Genomic DNA, 14518 nt, shown 5'->3' on the forward strand with positions numbered 1-14518 from the left:
TCATAAAACTGTCCTATATTTTTCATGTGTCCCCCTATATTTTTCTGAGATCCCAATGCCAAGAATTACAAACACCACCAACAAATCTAAGCTAAATGAATGTTGAAACCTGTTTTCAAAAGGATGAATTTTTTTTATACTTAAACATAGTATTCCCAAGAGTAAGCACTAATATCTTTCACAAGTCTTCCAGTGCAAAGTAACATGTGAAATCCACCATTAGGTGACTATCCAATAAGCTACAATACTAAACAAAAAATACCCAAGAACACAAATATAGCTTATTTTCTATCTGACCAATGCAATGATGCAATCGAGACTGACAACCTCACTAGAGTAAGAAGAGAAGAGGATAATGTGTGATTAAGAATTTGTGTCTTTTGAGTGACAGTCTTAAAAATGTAAGTTTTAAAAAGTAAGGACATTAGAAGACACTTCAAAGGAAATGACAGAATACTTTTAAGTGATTAGGTTTTTATCTATTAAAATGTGATACTTAGAAGTATCTGTTGTAAGTCCTTTTTTAAGGCATACCAACCCAAAAGTAATATGTGGATGAAATATGCAACGTGAAACCAAGGATGGGTATTTCTGCTAATTAAAAAAACTTCATCTGAATGTAATGATAGGTAAAATAAAAACTGGAAATGTCAAAACATGTCAGGCATCATTTATACTCAAACACATTAGTGTGAGTCAAACATCATGTTGATGTAAAAGCAGACTGTGTATGTTAAGAGAATTAACAATAAGACAACTTTCTTTTTTTACTAATGTAGTATTTCTTCATAGCACAGTAATATTACAGTTAAGTGAGTAAACTGATATGACCCATTTGATCAAAATTATATTCCTGACACAGGCATAAAAGCCAAAAAGTAACAAGAAAAATTCCAATGTTGTTAGAACGTCAGACGATGAATGGATTTATGATCTTGAAATGGTTTCAGATTGTGAAGGTTGTCCCACCAGTTGAAGAGGAAATTCTTGGCTATCAAAGAAAACCATGGAGTTATCTGGTTCCCAGACGTATCCAGATTGTCTGCAATGAAAAAAAATGTTAAGGATATAACATTGTCTCAGCAAAGTTACTTTTTTTTTAAGAACAAATTAAAAGTAATGCATATTACAATACAACCTTTAACTTATATATCTTCATGTGACTATCTCTGCAAAGGTACATAAGAAAACAATAACAAACAAATTCCTGAATTTATCACATGTAGTTGCTTTCATTACAGATGAAAAACCAAGTTATATACATATATTTTAATTTCATTAAAAATTATAATGATGTGCTATTTCAAAGATTAATCAAACACACAGTTACATTATTTTGAAAATAATGAGAGATGCATGAATCTAGTGTATGAAAGGACAGGTGTAGTGATTTGTAGGTAAAGAGACAAGATTCAGTTCAAAAACAACACTTTATTAACTTAAAGCAAGCAAGAGATGAATAAATAACTGGTTGTGCCAGTGAAGAACTACTTTGTTGAGATAAAACTATTTTAAAATTAAAGAAAACGGTATTTAATGGAAAAAAATGAAAATAAACTATATGTTGAAGTATTCAAAAATGATTTAGTTGTTTAATTAAAAGAATACACACACACAACCAGCAGACTGCTGCAAAAAATTAAGACAAGATTTTCCATTGTCAATATGTCTGAAGACTGCTTGAGGAACTTAAATTATAGCCCAATATAGGAATCATCAAAAAATGTGGTGGTACGAATCAAATAAATATACTCCAAAACAAAGCTATTACAAGCTCGTCTTCCACATCACTCTTCATTTAATCTGTAATGTTTGTAACAAAAGCTTTTGTGGTTGTTGAAGCTATGAACACAGTCCCAAGAAGACTTATACCGTGTTGGAATTGGCAAGCAGATACATACCTAAACAAATCAATTACTTATTCTAGCAAATCATTTGGTCATAAAAAGTTTGAAACTGTTAAATGCATACATTTTTCTTCTTTCATGGGCATGTGCAAAAGGCAGTACTTAACAATACCTGCTAAGAATCCCTATCAAAACATGAACGAGCAAGGGGTTAATAAACTCATTGGTTAAAACACTAGAATGTTATAGAATAAACAGTGCTATATCTGGGATGACAGTTTGCAATGAGTCACACTCTTAACCCAATGAAAATAAATCATTTATACTATTGAGGGTGAGCACTCATAATTCTAAAGAAAACTTTGAAATAATCTTTGAAATTTATAAAGATATTTAGGAATTATTCTTGTATTTGTTTCTGACGAAGCTTTGGGATGCAAACCATAATATATTGGTATATCAGTAAAACTATGCATTCCTACTAAAATGTGAAGTTGGTATCATATGCAAGCCAATTTTACATCTTAAAATCTCATGCTGAAGAAGCTTTTTAAGATTTTATGCAAAATTTCCAAAGAATGTTAGTCATTTACTCCTTTCTAACCTAGAAAAGTGTTACTTTACAAGTTTTAAATTTTCATATCTTGGCCTAACTTCGAAGCTTTCAATTTCAAAATATTTTAGACGTCCTAAAATTAACAAGCTCATTATCATACCGATATGTTTACGCTTATAAATGCTTGTACATAAATCTTACTACTCTTAGTTTTATTTGCAATAAAACGGACCTTAGGTAGGTCCATAAACACATTTCTCAAAAGAACGGTTTACAATCTAAATGGATTCTTTTATTTAATATTCATTTTGAAAGGTTATCTCTTCTTGCCTCTGAAGATAAATGTATTATATTTCTGATCCTTCCTATACTTTGAAACATGTTCTTAATCTTATTAGCCAAAAAGAAAAACCAATACAACATCACTTGTCTGATTAATGAAACTAGTATCTTCAAGGTGCTAACAAAGCATTAAATGTTTCATGTAAATAATTTAGAATTATTTTGTGTGTGTGTGTGTGTGTGTGTGTTAAACTAAAATTTTATTTCTACCTACAAAATGATTAAAGACTTAATATTTTTTTTATTTAGGTGAAATCAATTTCTTAACTAACAATACGTTTTTCTCATGAATAGTACTGTGCAGCATTATATCATAAAAAGGCCTCAATTTCTCCCTTTCACTCTGTGATATTATACATTTCCTTTTCAACATCTACTGTGTGTTTTAATATACAGTTATTACCTGTTAGAAAATGTTAATATGAACTTAGGAAATTTAATTTTACTATTCATGTTATTTATTATCTTTTAAGTAATCTGTTTTTAAGACTAGTAAATTATCATATAAACATCACTCACTGGTAGATTATCATTTCAAAATTCAAGTATAAGAAACAGAAAAACACATATATTCAACTTCTGTTCAAAAATCTTTTTTTCAGTAATTTGTTTATTTATTCACAGCAGATTTTCTTTAAATAATGCCAATAAAAACCTGTAAGCTTACAATAACATTTATACACAGCTCAAAACAAATAAAGGATCACGGAACTGGTAACATTATAACTGAAAGAAGACAAAAACAACTGTCAAATTATGTAAATTACCCCTTCTCAGTTCTTTATGAAAATAAAATTAATTATCAGTGATGTGATCTGAATGTAAACTATTGGTCAATCAACCTATTCTATAGTGGTCTCATAAAGTCATGTCTCAGTCTTCAACTTTGAGTGAATCACGGAGTTCAAAATACTCCAAATAGTTCATCAGACTAGACCTCAAAGAAGAGACTTGTATGTTTTACTAAAGTGGAGAACCAGTGGACAAATGAAAGTCTGCCAATCATAGAAAGTTGTTGCAAGTGTCTTTAAGTGTTCATAGCAGAATAATGGAACTGCTTTCAAACCAATGATATGGTTGTTTGGACAGCCAGACAAGACAGACCACCATCCACTACACAAACAGGTAATTGTTATATGACAATTCTTGCTCGCTGCAATCATAGGGTGCAGACTCCAAGATTAAATCAGAGGTTTGCAGCCAAAACTGAATGCAATTTTTATAGAAGGTTAGAAACAGACTTCATACAACTAGCCTATACAAAAGATGCATTCTGCTCAAGACAAAGCATAAAACAGCCAATATAAAATGGTGTCAAGAACACATCCAATGGTCCAGCAACATGCAAAGATATGGTTTTACAGAATGGTCAAGATAACAGACCTATATACATTTGGAGAGAACCTGGAACATGATCCACCCATTTTCACACAGATATGCGAGGCATAATGCAATGTTAGAAGTACAGTTTGAACAGAAATAAGTTTGGTTGGAATACAATAATTATACACTATTCATTCTTCTTGAAAAACCCTAAGGGACTGAATAAAGAATGTAGTGTTAAAACATATAACAGGTCTAATAATAATTTCTTATGACAAGTATAATTATAATCATGCTTTGCGAGCTCAGAAAAGGCATTCACACCATAACAATTGTTGTTGCAGTAAATGGCCTATATAAACAGCGTTCCAACTACTACTGTATTTGTTGTATCCCAACTGACCTGATGTGAGTTGTGGTTGATACATCTTTATACACTCTTCTCCTTCTCAAAAAAACTAAGGGACTGAATATAGAATGTAGTGTTGAAAAATATAATAGGCATAATATTGATGTTTTATGACAAATATAATTAATTAGAAATAAGTACTGTTGAACTTATTAACCTCTATATCTTGCAAAATATCACCAGTAATGCCAACATAATAGGGACAACAAACTAACATCTGTTTTGCTACCATATGCTGTTGCAACTGGCCTTGATTTCAGCTTAATGTCCACCCCACTCTTCTCAACTGGTCGAGAAATTACATGATGAAGAAAGATTGAAAGACCAATCATTTGCACATAAATGATCATCAAGTATTTGATTTGCATAAAAATTAACTGGGGGGGGGGGATGAATGATATTCTGGTTTTGCCTGACCATACCTATAACATTACAAATTCTAATGATATTTTAATTATTTTAAGCAGTGTATTACAATGTAAAATAAACTCTGATACTGAATCTCAATTAGATGCGCTCGCATTAAGTTTAGAAAAAAATTAAACATTTCTTACTGCTACCTAAAAGGCTAAGAAACCTTTATATATATATAATGCACAATAGGTCTAACTGGGAAAATCAATAAGAAGTATCCTGTGACCTTTGCAAAATCCTTGCACCACCTGTAAAATACCTTTATTTCATTACAGTCAATAAAATTTCTCTCAAATGAGTGGGGGAGGGGTATTTCAACATTGCAAACAAATACACTTACCTAAGAAATTCTTCATGTCACCTTTTGACAAATAGCAATGGTTTTTCACTTCATTTTTATTGGGTCTCAAATCTACGTCTTTTTGTGTTACCAGAATGTAGTCAACCTCACTTTCACCCCACACTCCATCAGATGTTGCTGTGTACAAAATTCTAGTGAGGTACTGGAAGCTATCCAAGGGAAGCTGTAAAAAGTAATACATGTATTTAATAGGTATTTAACATTAAATGTCCAGCATTAGTTGGTACAATAAACACAGGAAATTAGAAACAATATTTTTACCAAATGAATGTCTATATAATTAAGTACACACATTTTAAAACATCATTTCCTTCTTACATGAAGTTGCTAGTAGATTGATTAATGTTTTGTCCTTACCCACCCTGATTATATCATGTTTCTACACAGACAAAATGACAACTTAAAGGTTGTAAAAATTCTGAATGGTCTCTCCCCTCAAATTACCTAAAAAATAAAAGTATAACTAAAATGTTATTTCATATAGTTGTTTAATGTATATTTTACTTATGTTGTTTTTTTTTTGGAGATAAAGTAATTAACAAAAATTCAAAACTGTTAACCCTAATTTTGCCACTGAATAAGAGCCAGGTTCTTTAAATTACATTTATTAAAAACTGTGTAATGTCAATAAACATCTGCTGGAGATTTAACGATGATCATTCAACATGGTTATGAGACAGTCAGCCTTTACTTTGTTTATGAAAAACTACAATGTATTATACAGTATATGTTAAAATGCTAATCACAGTTACATTCAGTGTGGTAAAAATATTTCTTTTCTTTTTTTCTTTTAAGAACAAATTCTATTCTTTTCAATGTAATTATGAATATAAAAATATATTGTACACAGACACGAGAATAAGTTGAAGCTAAAACTCCTTAAAGGCTGGCCTAGGGTCTGGGGCCTATCTAAAGTCCCAGTGGAGTCCTAGAGCAGATCCTTGATGAGGGTTTACACCACTTAAAGAAAACTATAAGTTAAAAAAATGCTGAAACTGCAATTGTTGTAACTGTTACATTTTAATATTATTCATAATAACTTATTTTCAAATCAGATATATGCTACAAACAAAGGTTTTTCCATTCACATACATATGACACACACACACACACACATGTACAAATAAGTACCTATGTACTTGTTAGGTAGATCTGCACAGAATTAATACCTTTTACATCAATGTTTGTCAATTCATCATTAAAGCTACTGATGCCCAAATGTTCTCATCAGACCACCAATACAGAGATTACATGCCTACATTATGACAAGTACAACTGAACTTTAGACCTAGGTGAGCAATAAACACAAACTTTCAATGGTACTTTTAACATTAGATCTATTATTTAGATAATTAACAAACATTTTTATATAGGTACAGCTTATTTTTTTATATAAAATAATAAATAGCACAATGGATAAGCACTTTAAATAAACTTGATTAATTTGATAAACCAGATAAAAACTGAATGGTTGCTCATGGGACTCTTGGTCTTTAATTTGTGTATAGATCACACACACAGTGAGTCGAAACTCTCCATTTTCCCTATTGCTGTGATGTAGGAGTGAAATGTCAAAAACCTTCTAACACAGGCAAAATGGGGCTAGTTGTTACCCGAGGATGTCATGATATAAAGGTCAAATTAAGGTTATCCAAGTACTATAACATTTGTATTGGCACATTTTACATAAGACTGAGAGTTTAAGAGATAGCAACTGATTAGCCCAACATGTCCGATAATAAATGGCCCCATAATAACGTTTACATGTCATGATATAAAGGATGTCATGATATAAAGGTCAAATTAAGGTTATCCAAGTACTATAACATTTGTATTGGCACATTTTACATAAGACTGAGAGTTTAAGAGATAGCAACTGATTAGCCCAACATGTCCGATAATAAATGGCCCCATAATAACGTTTACATGTTTTCAACTAATATCAAGGCATTTAGTCAACATCTTGGTTTCCCAGAGCTAATATTATCATTTTAAAATTGCACCTATAAATTGGGTACTGACAGTAGTGTAACTAATTGTATCTAAAACTAAGATGTTTGAATGCCATAATTCATATTGTACCACAACAGCAGAACATTATCAATTAAGGAATAATTCTAGATTCAACCAAGAGTGACTAAATAAAAGCTAGTAAATTTCAAAAAGGATCTACAGAGAGACAAGTCATAGTAGGTATTGTTTCATCACATGATTATTGAAAAGTACACCCAAAATTAAACGAAAATATGATGATCAATAGAAGCATTACTTACAATACACAAATGACCAATATTATTAAGGAACTATAAAATATCAAAAGAGTGAAACTGGGATTTACAACAACAAAGAAGTAACAACTCAAGTTATTTGTTATGAACAAATGTACTGCTAACATTCAGAAAGTTAACACACTTGTTAAAAAACACCAGACAAGATCTTAATTAAACTTGCTTGTGATGGATGAATACCCAATTCAATCTCCATACGTCTCTGGGCAGCTTTCTTAACACCTAAAGCCTCATGCTCCTCCAGCTCAGGTGAGATGTAAAGAGGATGACTACAACATGTGTTTGTATACATCCCTAGAGAATCAGTACAATCAAATTAGTATGTCCGACATGAGTTTTAAAGCAACTACAACAGTATTAAGGGTTGTTTTCAACATCATGTACAACTTAATTTGCATCTCACCAGAAAAGTCAGCTACATTTTTTTTTTCATTTAACACTTTCACTCATATTCTGGTCCTCTTAAAAAAGGAAAAGATTTGGCAAACCAGTGGAAAATATTCATGGAACAGTATCTCTGTTACGTTATATGTTATGATCAAAATGGATTGAATCATTTCCACTATTAATATTACTATGAGTGTCTATTTTATTTCACAATACCACTCAAATATCTTGAAGTTTCAATAAGCTGTATAAAACATTTTCGATTAAGCTTTGTGAAAGACTCCTATACACGTTAAGCATGTAACTAATTTATAGTGGGCAGTTTATCACTTATAACACGAAGCCAGTAAGTTTCAGCTCAAAAAGTGGTGAATATTTGGATCTGACAGACACGAACCACTGTATCTACATTTAACTACATAGTTGTTTTTAATTCATAATATGAATATACCAATCTATCAATAGAATTTATTTCAATCATTAAAAATTTCCTTCTCTGAAACCTAAGTTACAAATTTTAGTTCTATTATTTCTATGTTCTTACTTTATGTTTACTATAGTGTTTATTTATGTATGCACCTCGATAGTAAGGTATCTCTTTTAAAAATATGCCAATTATTAAATTGTATTTATGTATGCACTTAACAGAAACATGCCTCATTTAAATATATGCTAATTATTAACTTGTATTTATGTATGCACTTAACAGTAGCATGCCTCATTTAAATATATGCTAATTATTAACTTGTATTTATGTATGCACTTAACAGTAACATGCCTCATTTAAATATATGCTAATTATTAACTTGTATTTATGTATGCACTTAATAGTAACATGCCTATTTTAAAACATGCCAATTATTAACTTGTATTTATGTACGCACTTAATAGTAACATGCCTCATTTAAAAATATGCCAATTATTAACTTGTATTTATGTATGCGCTTAATAGTAACATGCCTCTTTTAAAACATGCCAATTATTAACTTGTATTTATGTATGCACTTAATAGTAACACGCCAATTATTAACTTGTATTTATGTATGCACTTAATGGTAACATGCCTCTTTTAAAAATATGCCAATTATTAACTTGTATTTATGTATGCACTTAATGGTAACATGCCTCTTTTAAAAACATGCCAATTATTAACTTCGTTCATTTTTCAGTTTGTGCAAACCCTAAACAAGTTGGTACTCTGCATGACTGAAACTCAATTTCTCAAAGACAATTTGATAATTATGAGCACATTTTGTGAAATGTGCTGATTTTTAGAAATTATGTTATAGTATGTGGTGAGTGTAGTGAGGGAGGAAAAATTGCAGATGGTACAATTTTTATGTTCTTATATTCTATTTCTTATTACTGAAATATTATCAAGTCTTGAATACTTAAAATAATTCACAAACCCAGAAAAATTTAGTTGAACATTATTCTTTAAATTACACACTTTAATGTTTGTTAATTTTTAAGTGTGGGAAATTTTGCTAGTAAGATCTTTAAACGCTCAATTTCTTATATCTATCCATTTCCAAAATAGTCAGTGTCAATTATTATTTATGAATTGGTACACATACACCTCTAGTCTTTTATTGTTTATTTGTTTCAGAGTAAAGCCACATTGGACTATCTGCTGCATCCTTTCTCTGCAGGGAATCAAAAAAATCAAAACCCCAGATTTTAGCATTATAAGTTTGTAAACTTACTGCTATCCCACTAGGACTTAGTCTCTTAATTTCTTTCAAAAACAATTCACAAAATATAACATGCCACTGCTTCTTGAAATCTCTCATACAGCTTGATGATTTTTTCAGAGTGAAAATGCTAATCTGTGATAAGGTTCTTTTTTCTTTTTTTATAAGTCATTTTTCGAGCTTTACTCTTAATGACAGACTTTTTAAAGACAGTATAAATATGTATATAAACTTTGAATAACAAGAAAAAAAAGAGGATCTTTCTTCTGTCCAATAAACTTTGAAAAACTGATGTACTGCACAACTTTATTTCATTCAAAACTGTCACATTCTTTTTGATCATGAATAGAACATTAAGTCACTAATTTGCCTAAGCAATAAAAATTTTATTTTATTTTACGATCCAAAATTAAATAATAAAACACAGATGCTGAAACACTTTACCCACCAGGAAATGTTATCTTGAAATCAGATCTTTGTTGCATAAGCAATTCTCCTTTTGTATTAAAAAGGAAGACACTGAAAGCTCGATGGATTAGACCTGAAAAAAAATTTCAACAATGTCAAGATATCATTCACTGATTACATAGTTAAACATGTAGTCCTCAACTTTAACAGCAACTAATCAAACTTGCCTAAGTAGATTGAGATGAAACACAAAAATGACTTTTCCCTTTTAGAACAAATAAAAAAAAAGATTTCTAATTTACTAGGCAGATTACCCATGACAAGTCTGAAAGTGGCATGACAGGCAAAATTTGCACAAATGTTAGGCTTAAGTTACATGTTTTGGAACCCAAAATGTAGAGATTTCTAATTTGTTTTTTTTATAACTCACACATACCTGTGCACTTCTGAACCTGCTTACCAAATGATATGATGAAAATTTTTCATTCCTGCTGTTATCACTTGATAAATTTAGAGATAGAAAATGTATGATAGAAAAATGATAGCCTAATATATTTAAGGATACTGCTATGGAAGGCTGAGCAAAATCCAGAGTCTTCTCTCCAAAGAGGTTGAATAAAGGATCCGAGTTTTTTGGCATACCCAGAATGGGCCAAAAAATAAATATCATAACTAACTTCTATTTTGCATGGCTATTAGCACTGAAAATCTGAAGATCATCAGCCATTAAAAACTGTCAATCAAAATCACTTTTGTTAAATTGCAAAAATAATGGTGTAAGTTTTAATTTACAATAAAGTATTGATAAATGACTCAAAATAATTTTGTTGCCTTACAAAAACAGTCATTTTTTACTTTTGCAAAATGTTTAAAATATCTTAATTATAAACCCATTCACACTTAGTCAAATTATCTGGTGCTTCACTTCATTGGCCAAAACCATTTTTTTAAAGTATATAAACAGTATTAGATCAGTTATAAATACACTGTCTTTATGGGCTACTATGTCACGAGTAAAAACTAGTTTTCCAAAGACAAGATTTTTTAATAGACATCTGACTGGAATTCATGGTGTATGCATATATTGAAAAGTTGTTGTTTGCTTCAAACCAAGTAAAAGATCTGATGAACATCTGTAACTGAATGTACATTCATTTCATAATAGAATGTTCATTGAAACAAACTATAAATACTATTACTATAAGTTTCCACTCCTTGACTGTTTTAACACAAAAATTAAGACTTTATAAAATTACACTCTGATGTTTTTTAGTTAAATGATTGTGACTTAATTTGATTACTCTATGCATTTCACAGCTTGAAGCTATTAAAGACACTGAGTGATCAAAAACTAGAATAAGCTTTAATGTTGTTGTTTTTCTGTGCAATGAATCACTTACTCAAAAACCCCTTGGGGTGAAACATCTGTTCATGTATCTCGGTGTACTTGTTCTGTATTGAACAGCATTGGCTGGCTACATAATGTCATGGTCTCCCACACTCTCATGTAATGTGACCAATAATTTGTTTTTAGAGTAGCAAAAAGTTGTCAAAATGTAACAATACCAAACCTCTATTTATACAACCCTAAATATAATTGTATACATGACATTGTAGAAATATAATAATCTTATGTACACTTTTAAATTGTAAAAATAATCTTATCATTCCATGAAAGAGCATTGCAACACATTGCCTGAAATATTTTCACATGCATATTGCAGTCCTCTACAGTTGAAAAATGTACAAAGGCTGTAAACAGCCCCACCAAACAGTCAATGTGGGCTGTTAGCAGACTGGTGGCATATCTCAATTTTTTGTTTACGAAAGTGGACAATAAAAGTTAATTAGTATTGACTGACTTGTACCGTTTGTCTACCAACAAAATGGTTTCGCTGGTTAAACTGAGATAAGTTCACATCATTCCACTGAACTATGACTACCTTTGATCAGTATGGCAACCCCTGCAGCCTTATGTCATGACAAATAATAACAGGATCTGAATTCAAAAGTTTTTTTGTTTTTTTTAAGAATAAAAACCAGTAGTGGGCCCAAAATAGCAGGTGTTATGGCAGACTTGACGGAGGCTATAATGAGCCTTCACAAAACTCATTTTATGGAAGCTTTCGAGTGTCAGTGTGATGGCACCCGCAAAATGTGAAGGACTGACCTTGGAAACTGAATAAACAGTGCTTCACCTTTTACCCTTTTTTATTATATGGAAATAGTAAATCACAGGACTAGAATTGTTTTGTAGATATCATACATAAAGTTGTATTTCACCTGTACTCATTATTGCCAGCATTTTATTTATAAAAGGAATATTAAAATCCTACAGTGTGAAATTAATTTGTTTTTCAGTGGTACTATACGTAAAAAAAATTTAAATAAGCTTTTAACAGGTCACAAATTAAAAAAGACCATTTAATTTTTTCATAAGTTATCTAAAATTATAAAACAATTTGACAAAAAAAAATTTGCTAAAAAAGTCTACTCAAGTTTCATTATTGTTTAAACAAAATTAATAAAGTTTAATAATGTTTATCATAAAAAAGCATATGTTATGAAAACACAACCATAATTGTTTATTAATGGATATATAATTACAAAAGTCACTATCCAAAAGATATAAATTACAAACCAATATTGATTTAGTAAGTATAAGAGTGACTAGAGCAGAACTTTCTTGAACTTGTTAAAATGATATACATATGGATTTTTTTCCTATGGTTCATTTGTCATGTATATGTGCAATATTTATTTTTTTTATATAATGCTACAAAATTATCAAATTGGTGCCACCTGTATAAACATTACCTAGCTAAATATTGAAAAGGTTTTTATTAGTTACTATTAAATATAAGAGTATCTTACCCTTGTTTATATTTTGCATCAAATGGCAATCCTTTTTGCTCTTAGCTGATAGTGGCTTGTCCCTGTCATCAACAACAATGCACATTTCTTCCAAAAGTTTTCTTTGCAGTGAATCCATTTTCATTAAATCGACTTCTTCACACTGCTGCGATACTGTATTTGAGGTCCATTCAGTTTCCCCCTTACACTTATGTGTTACTTTTAAAATCCCACTGGTCATTTCTCTTCTGAAGTAATAGTTAGAATTATTCAATAGTGACTGTTGCAGAAGCCTAATAAAGAAACGAGACACATCTATGGATGAGTCATTTGTTGAACTACGTGTACAAATTAGTTACATAATACATTACTTTATGTGTGTGTGTGGGTGGGGGGGTGACAGCAAGTAGCAAGATTTAAATAATGAAGTGTTAACAAACATTATCAATGCAAATGTAAGAGACACTAGGTTTGATTTACTTCCCATTTTATAATTTATGTGGACTTTGATCTAAATTTCCTGTTTCTCGTAAGCCCTTTTTGATTTTCTAATTAACTTGTTAACCAAATACCTAACTTCTTACAGCTCTATAAATCTCTCAATCTATTTATCACTTTAAACTTTTTAACCTTACAGCATTTATCCTTCATCCTCTCCTCTAAATCTAGTAAACCAATTAGGTTTGATCTTTACTATTGTCCCTTTAATTGTTTTTAGGAATAGGCCTATCAAGAATTAAAATTGACTTTCTTTTAGAAATTTCCTAAATCTGTTCCATATCATTTTTTAACTCACTGCTCTATCCAGTATTCATATATATTATACCTTTACCTCAAAATTGGCTTTCTGAAAATTAGAAACTAAAAGCTCGCTTTCTTTTCTTATTTCACCATGTTATCAAACTTAATTATGTAATGATCACTCCTTTCCAAATATTACTGGTAGTTAACAATAAATAGAGAATGACATCCAATCCTGTTTGTATCTCATCATTTGGTATAGAAAATTAACCTAAATCACTTCAATAAATCTCTCTCCCTTAGCATACAACTCTATATAATCCCAATCAATGTCAATAAAATTAAAGTCTCCATAATTACTGCATTGGTATTCTTATTACTAACAATCTTGATCTCACTTCTCATTGACTTTATCTGGCTGACCATGTGGCCTATAACAATTGGCAATTAAATACTTTCATATTTGTTACACATTAATTCTGATTTAAAATTACATCACATACTCCTATATGCACTTCAAAAAAAGACAATGTTCCTTGGTGTCGTAAACTAAACTGTCAACATGCTCTATGATGTCCTGTATTTTAGCAGTTGGTAAGCAAATTCTAGTCCTAGTTTTTCTCTGCTTTCCATTACAAATTATTTTATGCATATAATGCAAGAAAGCCTCTACTATGTAAGCCTCTTGATCATCTTATTCCTTTTAACAGTCAGTCAATGGTCCAAATATGTTGGAGGTTGGTACTCCAATGCTAACTGAACGTGTCTCTACAGCTTTAACATTTTTACTACTGTTTACCCTGGTAAATCCATCACTCACACTCTCATTTTTCTCCAAAGCTACTTTTAATATAACTCTATCCACTTCCTGTATTAACAAATATATATATATATA

The 14518-nt window shown here is 30.6% G+C and overlaps 1 protein-coding gene across 1 annotated transcript in view; it reads right to left on the reverse strand.

Moving 5' to 3' along the window:
- Nucleotides 1-758: 758 nt before the first annotated feature.
- Nucleotides 759-14518, reverse strand: part of LOC106466024 (isopentenyl-diphosphate Delta-isomerase 1-like) — a 14686-nt gene continuing 926 nt past the window's right edge. The window contains exons 2-6 of the mRNA XM_013926272.2: nucleotides 12904-13175; nucleotides 10070-10162; nucleotides 7704-7834; nucleotides 5232-5415; nucleotides 759-1042 (exon numbers count right to left, since the gene is read on the reverse strand). Coding sequence (XP_013781726.1) covers nucleotides 903-1042; nucleotides 5232-5415; nucleotides 7704-7834; nucleotides 10070-10162; nucleotides 12904-13175 — 820 coding nt within the window. The 3' untranslated portion in view covers nucleotides 759-902. The remainder of the gene's footprint in view (nucleotides 1043-5231; nucleotides 5416-7703; nucleotides 7835-10069; nucleotides 10163-12903; nucleotides 13176-14518) is intronic.

Source organism: Limulus polyphemus, unplaced genomic scaffold (assembly GCF_000517525.1).
Source record: "Limulus polyphemus unplaced genomic scaffold, Limulus_polyphemus-2.1.2 Scaffold2125, whole genome shotgun sequence".
NCBI lineage: Eukaryota > Metazoa > Arthropoda > Merostomata > Xiphosura > Limulidae > Limulus > Limulus polyphemus.